The sequence below is a fragment of the Lepisma saccharinum genome, chromosome 7 (assembly GCF_977018435.1).
Source record: "Lepisma saccharinum chromosome 7, izLepSacc3.1, whole genome shotgun sequence".
NCBI lineage: Eukaryota > Metazoa > Arthropoda > Insecta > Zygentoma > Lepismatidae > Lepisma > Lepisma saccharinum.
Window position 1 is genome coordinate 35,893,282 of NC_139235.1, and position 24,987 is coordinate 35,918,268.

Below are 24,987 nucleotides of genomic sequence, written 5' to 3' on the forward strand. Positions count from 1 at the left end.
GTGGGAGTTCTGCATTTGTCTGGGTTACAAATCTTTTGGTGTCTGGCCCAATTAGAGCTAAATATATTCTTATTGCATTGATTACAATATTTTTGATTTGGCATTTTTGTTGTTGGTTTATTATATATATTTCCTGGGCTTCAATTCAAAACTCTATGCTGGATAAAAATAACAGTTGGGTTCAGCACTGTGCTTTGTGTATGTGTGTATGTGTGTGTGTGTGTATGTGTGTTAATATTTTTTGGCTTTGGTATTTATATAAAATTTCCTGGGGTTCAAATCAAATCTCTATGCTTATCTTATGACAGGTTGTAAAGCCAATAGCCCACAAGTGGAAAAAATCATTCACACTGACCTTCCGCAAATACCTGCACGAACATGCATGTCTTGAATGGCAATGACCCAGCACTGGTATTGATTTTTGTATAACAGGCTGGGACAGATATAGGCCTGACCCTAAATATGAGTGGATTACAACAAATATCAGATTTTATATTGTTCAATAGAATAATTATATATATTTAAACCAAACAGGTCTGTAAGTATGAGGAGCAATGTAAAAACACATCTGTTCTCCTCAACCACTCTCACAATACTGGCTGATGCAATATTGCATCAAAGCTTAAATACTCGGGAATTTCTGTAAGTAGTGGCGCTGGGGAGAACATACAAAATCAATACTACCGTCTCGGGAATTGCACACACTGACACAGAGGAGAATTACTTGAAACATATAATATAAGAAATAAGAGAGTCACGGAGCAATTCTAGAGGGTCTCTGCATATTACATTGTTTTAATATTAGATATGCAAGTTGAGGCTGGGGTCCAATTAAACTTAAATTGGAAGTAAATATGTGTGTATATGGATGGGTATGTGTGTGTGTATTGGCTTAATTTCTGGTATGGCCAATTTTGACAAGTTTATGGACAAAAATCTGGCTGATGCAACTTTTGTAAGTATGGGCAAATCAATCTGAGGGGGCTCTTCCTTTCTGAAAAATTCCTGAGGGCATTTTTACAAAATTCTTGGATTAGAGGGGGTTCCACACTTGAGCAAAAAGCTCATATGGGCATGTTGAGCTTGTTTTAAGTGTAAGCAAATCTGCTGGAGGGGGGCTCTTCCTTTCTTGAGTTTATAATAGCATAAAACCCACTAATTACCTTCTCTTTTTGTCTAGGTTTAATTTATTTTTTACCATTTGACGATTCACAGAAATTAAAATAAATTTCTTACTAAGTGAAGAGGCAGTGTTTCGTCTGTCTCACTCGTAACACAAAATTTTTCGCTTATATCAGGTTGAAGCAAAAATAATGGCCGAATTGTTTCACTTTGTGTTTTGCAAATAATTTTTGCTAATACATCTCATTGATTGTATTGCATGTTTGTTTAATCGATCTGCCTTAAAATAATTTTCCTTGCACTTCATTTAACTCGATTCTAGGCTATTTACAATTATGCTGTCAAAGCAAGAAATGCGCTCGACTGCACGTTGCACAACCAACTCTGCAGAAGCAGAACGAATTGGGCTGTGAAACTCTGCCTCAACCACAATACTCATCGGACCTCTCACCAACCGAATGACTACCACTTCTTCAACCATCTCAACAACTTCCTATGAGAGAAATGCTGCAACAACCAGGATGCTGCTGAAAATGCCTTCCGAGAGTTCATGGACTCCAGAAACCCGGAATTTTATGCTACCGGAATAAACAAATTTGTTTCTCATTGGCAAAATTGTGTTGATTATAATGGTCTTTATTTTGATTAATTACAGTAAGTTTAAACCAAGTTACAGCATTTCAAAATTGGTGTTCAAAATCAGCCATTATTTTTGCATCAACCCTGTAGCTACAAATCTGGGAAAGTATTTTAAGGGTAATAATGTTTAATCAAAAATGTTAAGTTTCATATTTCATTGCACAGAAACTGCAAGAAAAATGTTGCATAAACATCAGTAGAATAGTTACTTTAATATCAAAAATGTAGTCTGCGTGTCCCACCCGTGACAATCGAATGCCCCATTTCTATCTTTTTAAGTTTATACATTATTTAATATGTACCCTTGAAATTAAACATTAATAAATAAATTATGGCACAATTATAAACATTAATAGTTTGATTTTGTCAAGGCTTAATGACAAAATATAAAATTAGGTTTTTAAGTTGGTTTTCAGTCATTGGATCTAATGAAAAATCTTGTAGCTTCCTCAGGTCAACACCACTAAATTAATTTGATAACTGCTGATTTACAGTGCCATGTTGCATTTTGAACACTGAAAACTTCTAATTAATATTAACTGTGGAATCTACGATTATGTTATTATACTTGGAAAACAAATTTTAATTTGATTTTCATTACGTAGGTTAGAGAAAAGTTAGTTAGAATACATTTATGCAATGTAACTTCAATGTTCAAAACTAAGTGGCTTGGATCTTTTATTTAGACAATCTGCGTCTGAGCTTTCGACTCACTCAATTATTCTACTCAGAATATTTCCTCTACAAAATATAATGATAACTGCTGCAAAAATTAAAATGAAAAATTTCAGATTCTTGTGGCACGGTATAATTGATGCCAGGGCCCAGTACCGGGCTAGGCCTGGCAGTTGAAAAACATGACTTTAAATAACCTTGTAAACCACTGAAACATACAGAATTTTCAGTGAAAAATGGAGGCTTGACCAGGGCTCAAACCCAGGTTTCTGGCATACTGGTGCTATTGCTCTACCAACTGAGCTACTAAGCCAGCCCTGGTTTTGCCTGATTTTTTGCTGTTTTACCTGTGTGGCAACAGATCCCAGTGCAGCAGACCAAGACAATTCCACACAGGTAAAACGGCTACAGCAAAAAATCAGGTGATGCCAGGACTAGCACGATAGCTCAGGACTGAGGTTGAAGTCCTAGTTGGGCCTGCATTTTACTGAAAATTCTCCATAGCACATTTCCTGTGTGTGTCAAATTGTACGGTAATGCTTAAACATGTTTATAAATAGGTGCCATGACTTTTAGCTTTGCATACTATTCAAATGCTGAAATAAACTAACAAAAATAAAACATGTAAACACTTTTACACAAGAATTCAAAGAACTAGGAAAGAGTGAAATGCATTTTCAGCTTTCTCATCCTAGCAAGGGAAACATTAAATTTTCACAAAATTTCCTGGCTTTCTCACCCTTAAATTTGATTTCTATTTTTTACCAGGATTTCCAAGCCATAGAAACCCTGATTTTTCATCAAACCTAGTGTCAATTTACATACAAGGGAGAATCAATTTTTTTTTTTCAGGTTTACGATTGATGAAAGCAGGGTCAGGACTATGTTGAATCCCCCTCTACAGAATGGTGAATCAGCACGAGGTGCAATATTTTCTTAAATATATTCCTCTGGCACAGAATTTCAATCAAAATGACAAATCAATTACACTTCACGAACACACAAAAATAAACACCAATAAAACAACATATATCAGACCCCGCGCTGATCTGCCAAAATCTTACTTGATTCCTATAGGCTGAGAACATGGACTAAACACATTGCTCCATATTAGAAAAGTGAAGTAAGCAGATGGTTGTATAACATCAAGACTAGTTCTATGAACAAGGCATCTTTAAGCTTGTGTCATGGTAGGACAAATTCATGAACAGGAATGGTTCATATGAGAAAAATAGCTAATGATTGTCCCCTGAGGTTACCTTCTGGTCGTTCCTGGTACTCTTTTGTTCACAAAAAGTGGCACACTCGTTTGAGTTGAAGTTCAGCTTCGTGGCCAGAAGTACAGCTGAAGTAAGTGTTTGGAAAACAGCAGTGTTGCTTACTATCAATCAATTTAACCATATGCAGGGAATTTTGTGTCTCTCAGACTCAAAGAAAAGGGGTAATGGGAAGATTGTAGTGTAAATATTAACTAACTGCAATTTCCACATCGACAATGAAAGTAATGTAAATGTAACATATTCCTGAAATTCATTTAAAAAAGATACGCGTTTTTGACATTCGTGACGAAGTAGTTATCACAATTCGTTAGAATACGAGGGCCCCGGGTTCGAATTTGGCCTGAGCATGGGTGTTCTTTTTGAGTCTGTCTTCATCATCGCAAGTAGCCGAAAATGGAAGAAAAGCAACACTAAATAATGAAAAGGAAAAAACACAATAAGAATAAGCGAGACAGAAATAGTGCTGTTGCAATTCCTGAAAATGATGCAAAAAAAAAAAATATATTCGGAAATAGTGTTCAAGTGAAGGCTTGAAGAATAAATAAACTTCTTCCCCATAAGCTTTGGCAAACAGAATCACAAATTTATGCGATGGGAAAAATAATAGAAATCCTAAAGGAAGAAGAGTTTATGTCACAGCCAGGAGGGCACATGAGAGGAGGTACCTTCCCCCCCCCCCCCCCACATCAGTCATCCAGGCTATTAAAAGTAAGTCAATGGTTGTCCTCTCATTTAACTTTAACAGTAAATTACCAGTAAAATTTTGTAAAATGAAAATTTTCGGGCTTTACTTTTTTTTACATGTGCATGTGGTTCGTAATGGAGCACAAAAATAGAATTTTGGCTCTCGTAAAATTCTTTACGAATGAATGAATGAATCTCCGTAGAATCCAGAATAATGACTCTTCATTTTGAAATAAATAGTTTAAAATAATATAATTTGTGCCGTTGATTAATGAGATTCGTCGTCACATTGCAGAATCTGCTATATTAACGGGAACTAGAGAACAGTAATCATTTAGGTTTGGAAACACTAACCTTCCACAAAAGCACGACTTGCCAACGTCTTCATTAATTTTCATGCACAAGCTTCACTTGTATTTTGTCAGCAATGTGTACAGCATATGAACCCTATCTGATGAAGCATATTGCTTTCAAATTAATATAATTAACGAGAAGCGACATCAAAAGTTTCAAGCTGGGCAGGAAAAGATGCAATCTTATGGGTAAATTACTTGAATAGCTTGGTTTCTTCACCGTGGCTTGTGGCCATGTTGGTTAAAGGCCAGCTTTGTAAGCTGAAATCCTATGTTAGAATCCCTTTGTCTCTAAAATATTTTTTCTTACCAAATGGGTGCTACATAATGTATTTTATTCTCGTCACAACAATTGCAGCCTGAAACTTTGTTATTGTTTGCGTGCCAATAAGAAAATATGTATTGAAACTATTACTCATTCAGAGAACATGACTGTTACTCGAGACTACTTGAAATTGAGATTTTTTAGTTGTGTCACTCTCCTCGTTTTATACATAGATAAATATTTACAAGTGACCCACTCGATGAATGCTCGCACCTTAATAGTAATTTTCAGATGGGAAAGAAAAAGCCTGGTCTAAATTGTAAAGTCAAGACGTGCACAGATTGTAGATGTTATTATCAGAAACAAACAGAATTAATCAGTAACTACAATTATTTACCTAAACATCACTCATAAGGTACTTAGAATAGTGTAGAAAAATATGTATTTTGGATGATTAGCTGTTTGCGTTATTTCATAGTGCACGAGTGTTTGGATCAACCCTCTCTTTTAGATCTGTGATTTTGTAAACGTCAAGGAATGTAATTTGATCCGGTTGCTGGAGCTATTACTAAGAATTAAAATAAACTACCTTTAACTTAAATTATCGACCAAAATTGCTTTCTAGTAGTGTTTGTATAAAAAGAAAGCACTCTATTCGGCGACTATATACGTAATTCATAAACATGATGGAAAGTTTGCCTGTCTCTTTTTTATCTAGGAATGTGGATTATTTGATCTTTATGTTGTTGGAAAATGATTAATTTAATTTATTTTTCTTTGGACAGTTAATTTTATAGTTCTCCAGCTTAATCGTGAGCTAAATTAGGAATTGATAAATTTCGTGACATAAGAGAGAGACCTTCATATGTTGTGTTGTAAATTAGTTCCCTTGTAATAGAGTGGCTCTGGGTTCGATAGCAGATGGCAGGCACATAGTGGTTTAGATCTCACTTGCAACTGTAAGTCCCGTCCCAAGTGTAATTGAAGTGTGAGTTTGACGTATCCACAGACTTTTGACACGTTTTGAAAAAATCACATTCCCACATGCCCCTGTGAAACTCAAGAGATATTTGAAATAAATGTATAATTTTTCCTTCTCTATGTAACCACTAAAAGCGCAGAAATATAGGTTTCCCGTTAGCACCATATGTATTTACATCTGAATGTTTGCTATTGAATTGAACGTTGGCAGTTTTCGAAATTACATTATACATTGATGGCCAAAATAAACCAAAATATCAAAATCTACTTTCAAATCTTGATACACTTCACTGTTTACCGGGTAAATAAAGAGAAGAAAAAAATTTGATCCTGACAGGGTTCGAACTCGCGACCCTTACAGTTTATTAATTTATACCAAATCAAAATGAATTGTTTCTGCTTCTGGGTCGCATAGAAGAAACAGTTGGATTGACAGGTTCACGTGACTACGTCACTGGTGCTTACCTTACTCGAACACGCCGAATACTTGACCTTGGCAGTCTAAACCAGCTCCCGCAAAAGCCAACACACAAGAGGAAGCTTTTATTGAGATAGTTCATAACAAGGAAACAAACATTCCATGGAATGTAACGTCGAATTTACTTAAAACCAATTCATACGATAAGTTACCCCAGACATTACCTTCGTAGTATAATCTGAATAGAAGGGGCGGTGGCTCAGTCGGTAACGCATCTGACTACCATGCTAAAGGTCCTAGGTTCGATCCCCGGCCGGTTCTAATGCGGGAACTTTTCTAACGATGCAAGCGGCCCCGGTGGCCACCCAGCATCGAATAACATGGGTACCTGGGGGAAACCCTGGGGGGTAAAGGTGGTCATAGGCGTGATGCTGATCACATCACCCCCACTCACGACCGGATCAAGAAAGTGTGGGGCATTACCCCCACACCCCTATATGCCTTCATGGCATGGTGCTATGCACAGGGGAGCACTTTACTTCTTTACTTTACTTTACATATTTGTCCCTTTCATCTCTCTATACTGCAATGGTTGTATTGCTATTAATATTAGATTGCATTTTGCATTCAGCTGTTTCGCTCAAATTGCACCTCGAAAGCAGAAGTATAATAAGTATAATATAAGAATAATAATTCAAACAGCTAATTATCCAAAATACATATTTTAAAGTTCTATTCTAAGTGACATATGAGTGATGTTTAGGTAAATAATTGTAGTTACTGATCAATTCTGTTTGTTTCTGATAACAACATCTATAACACTGCTCTGCAGCAAAAATGAGGTTTTGAAATGAATGAGTGTTCCTAAATGGAATTTTTACGCTGAGTTGAACGGTGCAATCCGTTTTTTCCTATCACGTCAGGTTTTCGAGGAAATCAGGAATTTGTGTTTGATAAAAGTCCCGTTTATATACCATAGGAGGGCATGGAGAGTATTTAGAGTTAAATTGTGATTACACCTTTGTATGTGGTCTGGAAACACTAATTCAACTGTTTTTTTGTTTCACGGGTGGTTGAGAGTGTTGTATTCCTAGTGCTGAACGGTTGCATGAAGTGACAAATTGTGTATATTCGGACAACAATGTCTTCACGTGGCTGCAAAAACGACCCGAACACTTTCTGTTACATATGTGGGAAGTACATGTTGTGTATAAACAAAGACTAAAGATAAAGCCATTCGTCAAAGAAGCCTACCTTGCATATTTTGGACTTGTGCTTGGCGATGAAAATAAACCATGGGCACCCTAGAAAGTATCTAAGACTTGTGTGGAAGGTTTGAGGTTCTGGATGAACAGACAAAGAGAGAAATTCTATTTTGCTCTGCCAATGGTATGGATGGAACAATTAAACCATACTGATGACTGTTATTTTTGTCAGGTTCAAGTGCAAGGTTTCAGTGCCAAGAACAAAAATGACATAGTGTATCCACATTTGCGATCTGCAATGAGACCAATCAAACATGACGAAAGTCTACTTATTCCTTCTCGTCCATCTTCAAGCTGTACATCGCCTCGAAAGGAAGTTGTAAGCGATACAACGGACATCAGTGTATCAGAAGACGACTTTGTACGTGATCTTGCGTTACCAAAGGAAAGTTCTGAACTGTTAGCTTCTGTACTGAAAGACAAGACATTATTTGTTATCTGGCACTAAAATTTCATGTTACAGATCCCGGGAACAAGAAAAGTTTCTTTATTTTCAGAAGAAAGGTCTACGATCTTCTGCAATGACATACCGAAACTTGTAATGTGGCTTGGTGTGAAGTATGTAACTTTTGAATGGAGGCTTTTCATAGATTCTTCTGTAACCAGCCTGAAAGGTGTTTTACTCCACAATAGTAATGTTCCTGGATCTGTACCAGTTGCTTATTCTATTACTTTGAAAGAATCATATGAAAGTTTGCATTGTATGTGGTGACTTCAAAATTATCAACCTTTTACTGGAACTACAAATGGGATACACAAAAATACCCTGTTTCCTGTGCGAGTGGGATAGTCGAGACGGACAAAATCACTGGCAAAGGAATGGCCAACCAGAGGACCCTTGACACCCGGAACAAAGAATGTTATGCATGCGCCGCTTGTGGAACCCACAAAAGTTCTTATCCCTCCTCTACACATTAAATTGGGTATCATGATCCAGTTTGTACATGCCCTAGATAAGGACAGTGAGTGTTTTAAGTACGTATGTAGTGTTTATCAGAGAATGGCCCCTAGATAAGCTGAAAGCAGGTGTTTTTACTAGACCTCAGATCAGGAAATTAATGTGTGACCCCAATTTTGAGGATACAATGAGCCAAACAGAAAAGCAAGCCTGGGAGAGCTACAAAGATGATGTAAAAACTTCCTAGGAAACTGAAGAAGTCCAGCTTAGAAAACCATTGTGAACACCATGTTGGAAAATTTGAGAAAACTAGGTTGTAACATGCGCTTTAAGTTACACTTCCTACATGCTCACATTGACTATTTTCCAGATACTTGTCTTGGACTTTACAGCAAGGAACAGGGTGAACGTTTCCATCAGGATTTGAAAGACATGGAAAGAAGACACCATGGTGGTTGGACTGTGAACATAATGGCAGACTACTGTAGCTCCCTGAAAAGGGAAAGTACTTCTCATGCATATGGAAAAAGTTCAAAATGACGAAAATTCCTGCCTGTAAAATAAGTGAGACCACTGTAAATAATATCACTTGTTGGTAGTTCTTGTGAACTGTACGTAGTACATTGTGTTTACAATTACATAATTATAATATACACCACGTTTTTAAGCATGGAAATGATCTTGTAGAAGGGTATAAATATACGTCGGTTATGGTTCAATATGCAAATTTTGTTTTCATTTTTTTCAACAATCTGGACGTGATAGAAGAAAACTGCTTACATATTTGGAATCAGCGCCCCAAAATTAGGGGGAAACGACATTCGAAACCAAAACATCAAAAAAATAATTTCAAATTGCAGAGCGGTGTAATCTGTGCACGTCTTGACTTTACAATTTAGACCAGGCTTTTTCTTTCCCATCTGAAAATTACTCTTAAGGTGCGGGCATTCATCGAGTGGGTCACTTGCTGGACAAAATAAACCGGACACTTGCATTTTTTGTGATAACACAATGGGTCGATAAAAACTCTGATTCGAAGGCTAACTACATGTTGCAGAAACTGAATTAAGTACGAATGCATAAACATAGTCCGAGCCTATGAATGGTGCATATGCTACTACATGATCTGCCAAACATTCTGTAATATACCTGTGAGGAGTGTGACACAACTAAAAAATCTTAATTTCAAGTAGTCTCGAGTAACAGTCACGTTCTCTGAATGAGTAATAGTTTCAATACATAATTTCTTATTGGCACGCAAACAATAAAAAGTTTCAGGCTGCAATTGTTGTGGCGAGAATAAAATACATTATGTAGCACCCATTTGGTAAGAAAAAATATTTTGGAGACATGGGGTTTTGAACATAGGATTTTAGCTTACAAAGCTGGCCTTTAACCAACATGGCCACAAGCCACGGTGAAGAAACCAAGCTATTCAAGTAATTTACCCATAAGATTGCATCTTTTCCTGCCCAGCTTGAAACTTTTGATGTCGCTTCTCGTTAATTATATTAATTTGAAAGCCATATGCTTCATCAGATAGGGTTCATATGCTGTACACATTGCTGACAAAATACAAGTGAAGCTTGTGCATGAAAATTAATGAAGACGTTGGCAAGTCGTGCTTTTGTGGAAGGTTAGTGTTTTCAAACCTAAATGATTACCGTTCTCTAGTACCCGTCAATATAGTGGATTCTGCAATGTGACGTCAAATCTCATTCATCAAGGGCACATAAATTATATTACTTTAAACTATTTATTTCAAAATGAAGAGTCATTATTCTGGATTCTACGGAGATTCATTCATTCATTCGTAAAGAATTTTACGAGAGCCACAATTCTATTTTTGTGCTCCATTACGAAACCAGCGTGCACATGTAAAAAAAAGTAAAGACCAAAAATTTTCATTTTACAAAAATTCCATTTACTGTTAAAGTTAAATGAGAGGACAACCATTGACTTACTTTTAATAGCCTGGATGACTGATGTGGGGGGGGGGATACCTCCTCTCATGTGCCCCCCTGGCTGTGACATAAACTCTTGTTCCTTTAGGATTTCAATTATTTTTCCTTTCACTTAATATTCAGTGCGAAATTTGCGATTGTGTTTGCCAGAGTGTATGGGGAAGGTGTTTATTTATTCTTCAAGCCTTCTCCTGGACTAGGATAACACTATTTCCGAAATATTTTTTTTGCATCATTTTCAGGAATTGCAACAGCACTATTTCTGTCTCGCTTATTCTTATTGAGTTTTTCCCTTTTCGTTATTTTGTGTTGCTTTTCTTCCATTTTCAGCTACTTGTGACGATGAAGAGACTCAAAAAGAACACCCATGCTCAGGCCAAACTCGAACCCGGGGCTCTCGTATTCTAATGAATTGTGATAACTACTTCGTCGTGAATGTCAAAAATGCGTTTCATTTAACATCAATTTCAGGAATATTTTACATTTACATTACTTTCATTGTCGATGTGGAAATTCCAGTTAGTTAATATTTACGCTACAATCTTCCCATTACCCCTTTTCTTTGAGTCTGAGAGACACAAAATTCCCTTCATATGGTTAAATAGATCGATAGTAAGCAACACTGCTGCTTTCTGAAGACTTACTTCGGCTGTACTTCCGGCCACGAAGCTGGACTTCAACTCAAACAAATGTGCCACTTTTTGTGAACAGAAGTGTACTAAGTCGTGCTTGAAAAAAGTATTGTGCATTATTTTTTGATTCTCTCTTGAATATGTTGCCTTTTGCTCTGTAGCATTTTTATTTATTATATACTAGATTAAATGGATGAAAAAAAAACAGCTTTATGCCTTTTTAAAACAGTTTTGTACGAAACCAATTTGTTAAAATTGGGGCTGAGCTGATAGCACTTTGAACCAATACAATGGCGCTACTCTTAACTGATTCCCACTGATACAGATGCTTGAAAATTGTAATTATTAAAAGTTGTTCAGAATTATACAGGGTGATCGAAAAGTCCCCAAACCCAAACTTCAATTTTTTTTTTTCGCTGGTCATTATTATGATGTCAAAATTTCTGTGGAAGCTGGTTTGCGAGGGTTTTGGCTGTACACGACACAAGAGATGGCGCTGGGTAGTGGCGCTAGCAGTCGTGGCGAGTAAATGAACTACGAGCAGTGCTGGTAACAAAATAATCAGGTAAACCAAACCAACAGTTAACCTAAACTGTGAAAGCAAGGAACAAGTGGACCTTACCTGCGTGACCGTGTAGATCTTTCCCATTGGATATCTGGGTGGATGTAGGCACATCACAAGAGATGCTGAAAGTGTCCCCCATGCTGCATCATGCATAAACCTATGCGACGACACATGTTTTGTGCTACGCGATGCAGAATAGGCACATTAATTGCAGTAATGCACTGGGCAATGTTGGTTTTCTGGGTATCTAAATCGTGGGGATTATTTTCGTACACTTTCCCCTTCAAATAACCCCACAAGAAAAAATCGGGTGTGATTAAATCAGGTGATCTTGCTGGCCAAAGCCCTGATGAAATCAGGCGGTCATCAAAAAGTTCACGCAGAAATGCCATGGTGGCATTGGACGTATGGCATGTTGCTCCATCTTGTTGTAACCACACATCTCGTTCATCAGCGTCCAAAAGTGCAATAAACTGCTATATAATGTCCTGGTACACAATAGAGTTCACTCGGTTTTCGAAAAAAATCGGTCCAATAATTCGTGATCTGGACACGGCACACCAGACACCAATTTTTTGCGAGTGGAGGGGGACCTCGTGTAAGATTTGTGGATTTTCTGGGGACCAGTAGCGAGAGTTCTGTGCATTAACATGACCTGACAAATGGAACCAGGCCTCGTCCGTGAAGTATACCGTATCAAGGACAGCAATATTGTTGCGAGTGAATTGTTGAAACCACCGACAGTACTTCATTCGATCATCATTGTCACCTGGTCGTAGTTCCTGAACCACTTTCACATGGTATGGCCATAATTTTAACTGTTTTGTTGCCTTGTGTACTGAGCCATATTATATGCCCACCTGTTGTGATAACTAGCGCATGCCTTTCTGCGGTGATTGTTGTAATCGTGCGGCGACGTCTTCCAAAACATCATTCGTCACAACTAAAGGGCACCCACTACGCGGCTTATCGTGCACACTACCATGTTCACAAAATCTCTTGATTAACGCATGAAGAGTTGATTTACTCAAATTTCTCGTTCGCAGCACTGTATGATGTCGTTTTCAAATACTCCTCTAACAAAAACACACGCTCCTCCACCGACAAACTCATCCTTGCAACTGGCGTGATTATTTTGTTACCAGCACTGCTCGTAGTTCATTTCCTCACCACGACTGCTAGCGCCACTCCCCAGCGCCATCTCTTGTGTCGTGTACAGCCAAGACCCTCGCAAACCAGCTTCCACAGAAATTATTACATTATCATCATAACGACTGGCGGAAAAAAAAATATGAAGTTTGGGTTCGGGGACTTTTCGATCGCACTATACATTAATATTAGTTTAAGTATTCCACTCTAATTATGTGCATCAATTTACCGGAATTTTTTCTTCAAATATTTGAGACTTACACCAGAATATTAAATTACATATTACGTTATCACAAAATTCAGTTGTCATACAAACAAAAGTGGTGCAAAATGAAAAGAACCTTTGAATTTTGCGTAATTCCCAGGATAATTAGATGCCTCGAAAGTCTCTCGTGGCATTTTTGCAGTCAATAAATAAATTCCCTGCCGATATTGATACATCAGTATCAGCTCAGCCCTAGTTAAAATACATACAAATGAACTTCACGGAGCTTTCAGACCAAAGTGACAAGAACCTCTACAGTGTGCAAGAAAGCCTTCATTGACCATGGGCAACCAACAGACTGAGGCGACATAGTGAAATGTATTGAGGGTAAGAATTTACAATACCGGACCCATCAGTAATTTCTATCCTACTTCTTACACTCACGAAATACGTAGTCCCGATGAAGTATATGAGATTAACATGTGGGGGTGACGTGTTGAAATTGTTAATTGATGTGTAGAAGTTGTAAAATAAGCTTTTCAATTACTGCTATCGTTCTCCGTATACAAGCATGGAAACCATGTTTTTTCAACGTAGCGTTCACTTGTTCAGTAATCTGCGTTGTGTGAGGAAGATGGCAACTTTGAAGGTAGGAAATAAAGTTCTTTCTTTCGTAAGTTATTTTGAGTAACTTTTAGTTGGGTACATATTAATAATATAGCGCATTCGTTCATATTTCGCATAGTCAATAATTTAGTACACTTGATCCGAATTGTGTAGTTAAAATTTGGTGTGCCCCACAAACGCATAGCCCCAAAAACCATTCACGCATAACCCCACAAACCATTCACAGTAAGATTAGGTTAGGCAAACATGGTTATATTAATTTCATTCTAAAACGTAAAATATTGCAATAAACATTGTTTTCATGGAGAAATCCAGGGTTTCTGTTCCGATCATGGACCACTAAATTTAGCTTATTTTGCAATTTGTACCCATGACCCCCAAATTTTAACTTCAAATTTGTTATTAGGAAGCCTCAATTAGTGAGTATGCGAAATATTACAAAAATTGGGGAGGGGTCCGGTATTGTAAATTCGCTCCGTATTGAGAAAACAACCCAGTCCTAGTGACATGCAAGCGACAACCGACACGTGCAGATTGTCATGTGACTTTGGTTCAAAAGGTTGCATGTATCACTGAGGTTTTATTTCTAAGTGACTAAGTGCGTTACTTTGGTCTGAAAGCTCCAAATAGGTGTTATATAAATGGAGAACATTTAAAAGTAAAATTGGAATTGTTCCATTTCTTACAATTAAATGCACAATGTTTGCTAGTTTTTAAAACAACATTGTGTAACGTAGAAATTTTCAGCGAAAAATGCAGGCCCGACCAGGACTTGAATCCAGGTCTCTGGCATACCATGCCATTGCTCTAGACACTGAGCTACCTAGCCGGCCTGACCTCACCTGATCTACAATTATTAACATCTCTACGCTGGGAGGAACCAGGCAATGTCGAAGTCTACTGTGTTTCAAAGGCAACAGATCCCGTTGCGGTAGCACTGGCAGAGACGATTCCATGCAGGTAAAACAGCTAGCGAAAGATCAGGTGAGGTCAGGCCGGCTCGGTAGCTCAGTGGCTAGAGCAATGGCACGGTATGCCAGAGACCCGGATTCGAGTCCTGGTCGAGCCTGCATTTTTCGCTGAAAATTTCTATGTAGTACAACTCCTGTGTGTGCCTAATCTACAAACATTGTGTAAATATTCCATAAATTACTGTCTCTATTAAGAATTATGCATAGTTCTTCTGTGAGTTCAAGTTCATATCATTTCCAACCTGGTACTTATATAATTGAAAAGTTTATGTATGTAACCATTGATTATATTACACAAGTCTAAATATCCTCATCATTTTCATTTTTTTAGCAAGAAGATTGTTGGAAGAATTGGATTTTGCAACTATATGAAATACTTTCAACTGTTATAATTTTTAGGTATCGGTATTGGTGAGAATCATTAAGAATATCGGTATCACTCAAACCTAGTAAAAACATACCATATGAGATACCAGTACAATACTCTTTCATGATTAGCTGACTTCCATGGTGGAGTGGTTATCACAGCATATTACAATGCCAGGCATCCCAGGTTCGATTCTCTGCCTGGGCATGGGTGTTCTTTGCAAGTGTCCCTTCATCAATTTCATCATGTCATCACTCATACTCATCTTCGAAATTAGCCAAAAGTGGAAGAAAAGCGAAGTAAAATAAACCAAGTCAATCAATCAATCTTTCACAATTACAAACTAAACAAAAAGATCATTACTACAGAATTGGAACTTCCCTTCAAGGTATTTACAAACTGTTTTTCAATACATACCAGCATTTTACAAACTATACAGGGTGGACCAAAAGTCAGGTTACATACGTAAAATGTAGTATTTTCTATTTTCTTTGCAGGTTTCTGACATGTTAATGAAAGACGAAAGAGTGGAAGGCAGGATCCATTTTTTCGTCTTCCATTATGTTCAGTGATGAAGCCAATTTTTTCATTAATGGTGAACTCAATACGCAAAATTGGCGGTATTGGAGTGATACGAACCCCAATTGGATTGATCCATGCAAAATGCAAGGGGCAGGAAAGTTGATGGTTTGGTGTGGCATATGGGGAACAACAGTCGTCGGGCCTTTTTTCATTGAAGGTAATCCCAATGCTGAAGAGTACAAGGAAATACTTCAAGAGAGTGTTTTCCCGAGCATCCTCAATGAACAAGGGAGCTTTCCCGACATGTTCCAACAAGACGGTGCCCCACCGCATTACGGTATCGTTGCTCGTACGTGGTTGACCGAACAGTTCCCAGGAAGGTGGATAGGTCTTCGAGGCCCTGTTGAATGGTCAGCATGGTCACCAGACCTGACACCCCTGGATTACCATCTGTGGGGCCACGTAATGGGCATGGTGTACGCCGAGAAGATTAACAACATGGACCACCTCAAAAAAAAATCAAAAAATCACAGAAGCCATTTCACAAATCACTCCCACCATACTAACAGACGTCTTACGAAACTGGGATATTAGAATTGAAGCATGCTACCAAGCAGCTGGTGATCATATTGAACACATACTGTAAATTTCATTTTGCTCTATGTAACATGACTTTTGGTCCACCGTGTATAATGAATATACGAACACGTATATGAAAAACACTTACTGAATAATGCATGTGAAGGAGGTCTCCTTTCTTTGATTTTATTGGACAATTGTCCACTCTCTTCTTCACTCCAATTTGAAGTTTCTTTTTCGTGCCGGAATTATTTTTTTCCTCCTCGCAAAGACTTGCTGATATCAGGAAGGACAAGAATAAACACGTCCATAGTGTTCTAATTGTGTAATGCACCATGGTTTTTCCCAATGTATAAACTGCAAAGAGAAAAATGTACGTAAAATATATTAGGAGCATGCTCATGGTAAATAGCCCAACAAATGCATATTATCTAAAAAAAATTGAATCTAAACTTTAAGTGTTGTTTTGAGTGACTGCAGAAATGGAATATAACAGGAACTTAATTCTCTTTTGTGAAATTATCTGTTTGCAGTGGAGTAACACATGTTTATAACATTTTACATGGTAAAAGAGTTGGAACATGAAATAAATATACAGGAATGGAACTTAAGGACTAAAGGGTAATAATCAAATACGAGGTGCATCCAGAAAGTAAGTTTCCCTATTTTTTCCCCGTGAAAGTAAACATAATGAGCCGTGTAAATTGCGCATGTGCAGCAGAGCTAAGACGTATCAATCATATGCCAGGCAGACAGATCCCGCCCGGCACCAGTAGCGACGCAGCAGTGGTCCGAAGTGGAAGCTCGTATTCCTTCTCCCGCCGCATGCCAGTAGCGAGGCAGCAGTGGTCCGAAATGGAAGCTTGTATTCCTTCACCCGCCGCATGCGAGGTTCGTTCGGTGATAAAGTTCCTGAATGCACAAAGCATTGCGCCAATTGACATGAAAAACTAAATATGCTGACCAAGGCAGTAATTTATTTTATTAAAAACATAAACTAAAACGTAACGTTTCAACCTTCTAGCAAGGTCTTCATCAGACTCTGTATCAAGTACAAAAGTAACAAGATACACAAAAAGGGCATTATATATACACAAATATTACTCCCTCCAGACTATTAGAAAGTTGTTAGGAACTTTCTAGCAGGTGGCTTTCACTTTCCAACTGTACTTTCACCTAAAAGGCTAAACATAATTACTTTCATATAGAATGTGAAGAGATATTCATATAGAATATCTCACGCTCTTTTTCCTTCATTTTTCTCCCTTCTCCTCTCCTCTTTCTCTCTTGTCCTTTCCACTCTTTCTAACACCTTCTTCCATTCTTTGTTTAACTTCAGTCCCCCATTCCAGTTCATTATGTCTTCTTCACCTTTCTTCTCTATTTCCTTGGCTTCCTTCCATTTTATCACTAGCATTCTTTTTTCCCTTCCTATCTGCTTAGCCTCATCCCACTCTATGTCATGTCCTGTTTCTCTTATGTGTTTAAATATTGCATTTCTCTCTCTCTTAAGTCGTACATCATCCCTATGTTGTTTCAACCTGTCTTTCAGCCTTTTTTTTCATTTCTCCTATGTACACACTCTGACATTCTTTACATTTCACTTCGTAGATAATCCCTTCCTCTTCTCTGTTCTCCTTTTTCTTGCTTGCATTCTTCGCTATTCCTAAGATGCTTCTCCCTCCCTTCCTGTAAGTTTTAATTCCCGCTTTCCTAAGCACTTTGCATATCTTTTCTGTGGTCTTCCAAACCTTCTCTCCTCTTTTTCTTTCTCTTCCAATTCTCCTCTGCCCGTTTTCTTACTTTTTCTGTTTATGTCCAGTCTATCCTGCTTCTCATAGCCATTCTTTTCCAGCTGTTTCCATAGGCTATTTATTTTGCCTTCTTTTTCACATTCTTTCATGCATATTTTCTTGATTCTGTCCTCCTTTATAAAATTTATTTTTGTCACCTCACTTACGTCACTTCTTTTGTGGCAGAATACCCCTGCTGCACACTTCTTCTGATGCCAAGTGGTTTCAATTTCTGGTCCTCTCTTCCTTTGCATCAATATATCTAGGTAGCTTAATTTGTCTTCTTCTTCTATTTCAAGTTCCAATAATATCCCTCTTTCTTCATCTTGTATTTCTTTGGCAAAAATGTCGAGCTGCCTCTTCGTTCCCTTCCATATGCCAAAACAATCGTCCACATATCTGCAAAACAGAAATGCATAAAGGAGACAGGAAGACTACCTAGTTTGAAAGGCTTTCCAAAGATACACAAAGAGGAGATAAAGTTAAGACCAGTAATGAACTGCAGAAACAATATTTTGGAACCCTTGGAAAAGAAATTATAGAAAGTTATTGAAGTGTTAGTAACACAGCAAGAAAGCAGAGCAGTTAAGAACAGTGAACAAGTAGTAGACCTCATAAAAGGACTTAAGTTAAATGAGATGAAGACGACAATGTTTAGCTTAGACGTGAAAAGTATGTTCCCGAGCATCAAGAGGGGACACGTTTTGGACATTATTAAAAAGAGAAGTGGACAAGAAATTATAGGAGAAATGGATAGTGAAAGGGTAGTGAAGGCGCTGGAAACCATTTGGAATAACGGTTACAGTATAATGGGAGATAAAATAATGTTAATGACGATTGTTTTGGCATATGGAAGGGAACGAAGAGGCAGCTCGACATTTTTGCCAAAGAAATACAAGATGAAGAAAGAGGGAAATTATTGGAACTTGAAATAGAAGAAGAAGACAAATTAAGCTACCTAGATATATTGATGCAAAGGAAGAGAGGACAAGAAATTGAAACCACTTGGCATCAGAAGAAGTGTGCAGCAGGGGTATTCTGCCACAAAAGAAGTGACGTAAGTGAGGTGACAAAAATAAATTTTATAAAGGAGGACAGAATCAAGAAAATATGCATGAAAGAATGTGAAAAAGAAGGCAAAATAAATAGCCTATGGAAACAGCTGGAAAAGAATGGCTATGAGAAGCAGGATAGACTGGACATAAACAGAAAAAGTAAGAAAACGGGCAGAGGAGAATTGGAAGAGAAAGAAAAAGAGGAGAGAAGGTTTGGAAGACCACAGAAAAGATATGCAAAGTGCTTAGGAAAGCGGGAATTAAAACTTACAGGAAGGGAGGGAGAAGCATCTTAGGAATAGCGAAGAATGCAAGCAAGAAAAAGGAGAACAGAGAAGAGGAAGGGATTATCTACGAAGTGAAATGTAAAGAATGTCAGAGTGTGTACATAGGAGAAATGAAAAAAAAGGCTGAAAGACAGGTTGAAACAACATAGGGATGATGTACGACTTAAGAGAGAGAGAAATGCAATATTTAAACACATAAGAGAAACAGGACATGACATAGAGTGGGATGAGGCTAAGCAGATAGGAAGGGAAAAAAGAATGCTAGTGATAAAATGGAAGGAAGCCAAGGAAATAGAGAAGAAAGGTGAAGAAGACATAATGAACTGGAATGGGGGACTGAAGTTAAACAAAGAATGGAAGAAGGTGTTAGAAAGAGTGGAAAGGACAAGAGAGAAAGAGGAGAGGAGAAGGGAGAAAAATGAAGGAAAAAGAGCGTGAGATATTCTATATGAATATCTCTTCACATTCTATATGAAAGTAATTATGTTTAGCCTTTTAGGTGAAAGTACAGTTGGAAAGTGAAAGCCACCTGCTAGAAAGTTCCTAACAACTTTCTAATAGTCTGGAGGGAGTAATATTTGTGTATATATAATGCCCTTTTTGTGTATCTTGTTACTTTTGTACTTGATACAGAGTCTGATGAAGACCTTGCTAGAAGGTTGAAACGTTACGTTTTAGTTTATGTTTTTAATAAAATAAATTACTGCCTTGGTCAGCATATTTAGTTTTTCATAATCATGGAAACAAGGCTTAATGGTGTTACAATTGACATTCATCGTCAGCTCTGTGAGGTCTATGAGCCGAACATTATGATTAAGCAGATGGTGCGTCGCTGGTGTCAGCAGTTTTCGGAAGGTCGTCAAAGTGTCAATGATGAAGAGCGCAGTGGGCATCCGCCCCTCATCACTGATGATCTGGTTGAGCTGGTACGGCAGCGCATCGTAGAGAACCGTCGCTTCACGATTACGGAGTTGAGTAGCCTTTTTCTGCACATATCGCGATCCGTGTTGCATGAGATTGTCACGCAGCACCTGCTGTTTAAAAAATTGTATGCCAGGTGGGTGCCGAAAAACCTGACACCCGAACACAAAATGAAACGTTCAGGAGCAGCACTGACATTCCTGCAACGGTACCATGATGACGGCGATGATTTCCTCGACAGGATCGTCACGGGCGATGAGACGTGGATTTCGCACTTCACCCCGGGAACCAAGCAGCAGTCAATGCATTGGCGGCATAGTGGATCTCCGGTCAAGAAGAAATTCAAACAGACGCTGTCGGTACAGAAAGTGATGTGCACCGTGTTTTGGAACAGGAAGGGCATTTTGCTCATTGACTTCCTCCTCAGAGGTGAAACGGTGAACGCTGACCATTACTGTGAAACACTAAGGAAATTGTGACGTGAAATTCAAAACAAGAGGCGTAGCATGCTTACTGCAGGTGTTGTGCTCCTCCATGACAATGCTCGTCCACATATGGGTCGGCGCACAGCAGCTGTTTTGACGGAATTTGGCTGGGAGTTGTTTGATCATCCACCTTACAGTCCTGATCTGGCTCCCAGCGATTTTCATGTTTTCTTGCACCTCAAGAAATTCCTGTCCTCCGGTGAGCGTTTTGGCAACGACGAAGAGCTGAAGACGTCTGTCACACGCTGGTTCCATTCACAGGCGGCAGAGTTCTACGACAGTGGGATCCAAAAGTTGATACCACGATACAACAAGTGTCTCAATTCTGGTGGTTGCTATGTTGAAAAATAGCTGAACCTTTGCTGTACCTGTTGCCAATAAATGGTTTCCTGAAACTGTGTTGGTTTTTTTTTAAAAAAAATAGGGAACTTACTTTCTGGATGCGCCTCGTATTAGTCTGCTTTGTTTGGTGCATATAGGATAAAACAGGAGTAAACAATGTAGCCTATCATATTTGTCAAATATGAGGACAAAAAAATAATCAAATAAAAATGCATGCATACATGTGCCCCCCCCCCCCCCACACACACACAGGTTTTTGGAGGTGCAGTGTCTGTGGCATCCCAATTGAGTGCTGTCTCTTCTAAAAGATGGAAGCCTATTTGGAACTAACTTACTTGATATTTGAAGAAAATTTCATGATCACTCGCTGCCTGGAAAGCTTCAAGAAGTTTTTTCTATAGAATAAGCACTATATTGACACTTTCCCTGGAAAAGAATCTCACTTAGCATTGTCTAGGGGAAAGATGGAAAATACTTTTCAATCACTTTCTTTTAGTGTTTGTTGTTAAATAGTTAGATTCTGAATTCTCTAAAAATCATGGGCATTTGTCATTGAAAGTGATTTCAATTAAAATTAAATGGGCAATGGAGAAATGATTGGGGAGCTGAACAAAAATTATATTTTACAGCCCACTCAGCTAAAAATGTCTTAGAGTAAACCTGACACCAAGTCCTGGTATTCTGAAATATATTAATTGTTTGTTTGTGTTTTAAATCCACTTTATACACAGGAAGGCTAATCAGGACTGCACCTACAGTTTATAATGGGATCTGAACCACTTTGTGCCTCCACCAGGTATCGAATCTAGAATCCTTTGGTTACAAGGTGACAACGTTATCACTACCCCACTGGGAAGGCCCCTGAAATATATTGCAGCAGAATAAATTTCAACTACCAAAATTCTGTTAAATGTGTGTTCGTGCATGCCCAAAACTTCTGAAATCATATCAGAAACATTAATCCTTATCAGAGAGCTGCATATCGGGCAAGCGGACGAGTAAAACTGTAGACCTTGAGTTTTGACCCATCAAGCATCGAAAGCCCACGGGTAACTGGAAGGCCTTGCAAGACCAAGCTCACTTATCTTCAGCGAACGCTCATTCTGGGTTTGCACCATATCCAGATACATGAGTCACGCAGTCACCGTTGCCAATTTTTAGATTCTAAACTGGTCTAGGAGCTCTTAAAATATTCATCAGGTTTATCAATTTGAAATTGCAGACATTTATTCCTTGGTAGTAAACATTTGTATCGCTCACACCTAGTGGCGGTGATTGGGTTCCAAAACTACGGGGCCAAGGTGCAAAAGTAGGGGGGGGGGGAGGGGCAAGGACAGTTCAATTTCCCTTGGTACATAGTGTTAGCATGGTGCCGAAGTGGCAAAAATGGGGGCAACTGCCCCCCTCTTGGGCCTGCCCCTAATCGCCGCCACTGCTGACACCTGTAATGGAGTACGAACAAAGTTTGGCAAAAAGTGCCATCGGAACTTTGTGTGGCTGGTGGTTGTTCTACATTAAACATTTTCAGTGGTAGTGTCGTCGGCTTGTAATCAAGGGGTCCCGGGTTCGATACCCGGTGGAGGTACATAGTGGTTCGGATCCCACTTTAAACTGTAGGTCCAGTCCAATTGGCCTTATTGTCCATGAAGTGACCAAATAAATGAATCAATCAATTAAACAGATTTTCTCTCTGGTGTAATTTTGTCAATTCAATATCCGAATTAGTTGCTCAAGATATCACCCCTCAACACTAAGGCACGATGGTCCATAAAATGGAACGTGAAATCAGAATTGTCGTTCACTCATGTTTTGATTTGATTTGATTTATTTTACTTCGCTTCTTGTGCCACTTTTGGCTAATTTGCGAAGATGGGGATGAGTGATGATATGATGAAGTTGATGAATGGACACTCACAAATATCCATGCCCAGGCCAGGATTCGAACCCGGGACCCCTGGCGTTGTAGCGCGATGTGCTAACCACTCCGCCACAGGGGCCGGCTCACTCATGTTTTGCTAGTTATCTAGTTCTACAGACCACATTGATAGGCAGGCAATGCTATTTACACATTTCAACAAACAAACGACGTAAAAATGAAACAGATAAGATTTACGATTTCAAGACCAGAAAAGTGACATAAAATGAACAAGACACACAAACCTATTTCAAGACCTTCAAAAACAAATTGGAAAATATGTGGTAGTCGCTTTGACATAATCATGAAACTAATTTGAGAAGTTACAAAATCTTAGTTATACTACAGTGGCGAGGCCCTGGACGAGATTAGAATGCAAGGCCGCCTCATCCGTACTTTAAGTTTGAAATATCAATGTGAATCGATACACAGTCATCAAGGAAACGCCAGCAAATTATCATATTTATATAATAGCCTAATAATAATAATAATAATAATAATAATACATTTCTGACGAAAATTATATTTAATAGTACGCGACAGAGAAATTTATACTTGGCAGAGCTACAATAACACGCTGCTGGAATTTTCATTAACCAAAGTAGTAATAGTACGTTTGTTAAGATGTTCTTTAGGCAGTAAGACACAACTGAAATATCCTTAAATATGCTAAACTTTTTTCTAAAAAATCAGAAATACAAACTAAGAATCTTTAAATTTAATCTATATATTATTTAATGAGTTGTTCTTTGTGTCCTCATTTCAAAATTTGTAGGATGTAAATGTCACAAATCATGGCTTAAGAAGAAAATATCGAAGGACGTACACAAAATGTCGGTGCTTGATAGAGTGGGGGGAAGGGGGTGCGCTAAACCACAATCCTGTTTAGAGGCCCAAAATATCTACCTACAACGTCTTCGACACAATCGGTTTCAACCAGGGTTGTTCATGGTCTAGGTATTTTAAATAAATTCAATTCCGGTCCAGGAGAGAGAAAATCAGCAAGCGTAAATGGGTTCTGGACCGTAAAGATCCTTTTTATCTGTAACGTATTTCAATTTGGTCCAGGAACCTTTTTTCCGGATGAATTTAAATACGGCCCGGGAACCTTTTTTCCGAACCACTTTAAATTCGGTCCGGGAACCTTTTTTTCCCGAATAAGTTTAAATATGGTCCAAGTTCCATATTGAAATGAAACAATATGCAACTTGGATCGATTATGGACCTGATGATAAACAATTATCCACTTGTGAGCATGAAAGAATAATCCAAGTGCTGGCTGCCTCGAGAATCTGAGGTACAAGGTAGAAATGGACGAAACGCAAACGCTGCAGTTACGTTACCCTTCTCCATTTAGCCCTATTCTCTTGCGGGTGTTCCTCCACTTGGTTGTAGCAACACCTCTGGCAACACTACCTGTCCCTGTTGTGATATCTGCTGGGCGGCTCATATTGGCTGCAGTTCCTGGATCGGATACCGGAGCAACACGTAACGGGTTTGTTTGAGCTCAATGTGATGCCATGCTAATATAGTACATTGCGTTATGTACAGTAACTCTTCGACAAGGGAGTTTTTGAACCTGGCCGACAAGCGAACAACAGCGTTATTATTTCAATTCGGTCCAGGAACCTTTTTTCCCACATCAATTTAAATACGGTCCAGGAACATTTTTTAATGTAACAATACGCAACTTGGACCGAATTTAAATTGTACAAGAAAAAATGTTCCGGTCCTGCAGTGGAACCCAATAGAACCCATTAGAATATATGGGTTCCTGGACCTTTAACAACACTGGTTTCAACATCAACAAACCTTAAAACGATAGTCATTTGCCGCTTAAGTGTGAAATCTTTGGTGTAATCAATTGATACAGCTAATTTGACTTTTTTAATTTGCAATTTTGACTTTGTTGCACATTAATTGTACAAGTTAACTTTGAAGTTTAGAACTTAAATGATAATAATAATACTTGTGAATCTCATTTTGTTGTTACGTCTTAATGTTCTTGTAATATTAAATATTTGACGC

The 24,987-nt window shown here is 38.4% G+C and overlaps 1 protein-coding gene across 1 annotated transcript in view; it reads right to left on the reverse strand.

Annotated features, from left to right (window-relative positions):
• The window catches only part of LOC145989806 (peptidyl-prolyl cis-trans isomerase FKBP2-like), a 221,684-nt gene that overhangs the window by 100,380 nt on the left and 96,317 nt on the right, over positions 1–24,987 (reverse strand). The window contains exon 2 of the mRNA XM_083125165.1: positions 16,310–16,518. Within this exon, the coding sequence (XP_082981291.1) occupies positions 16,310–16,498 (189 nt within the window). The 5' untranslated portion in view covers positions 16,499–16,518. The remainder of the gene's footprint in view (positions 1–16,309; positions 16,519–24,987) is intronic.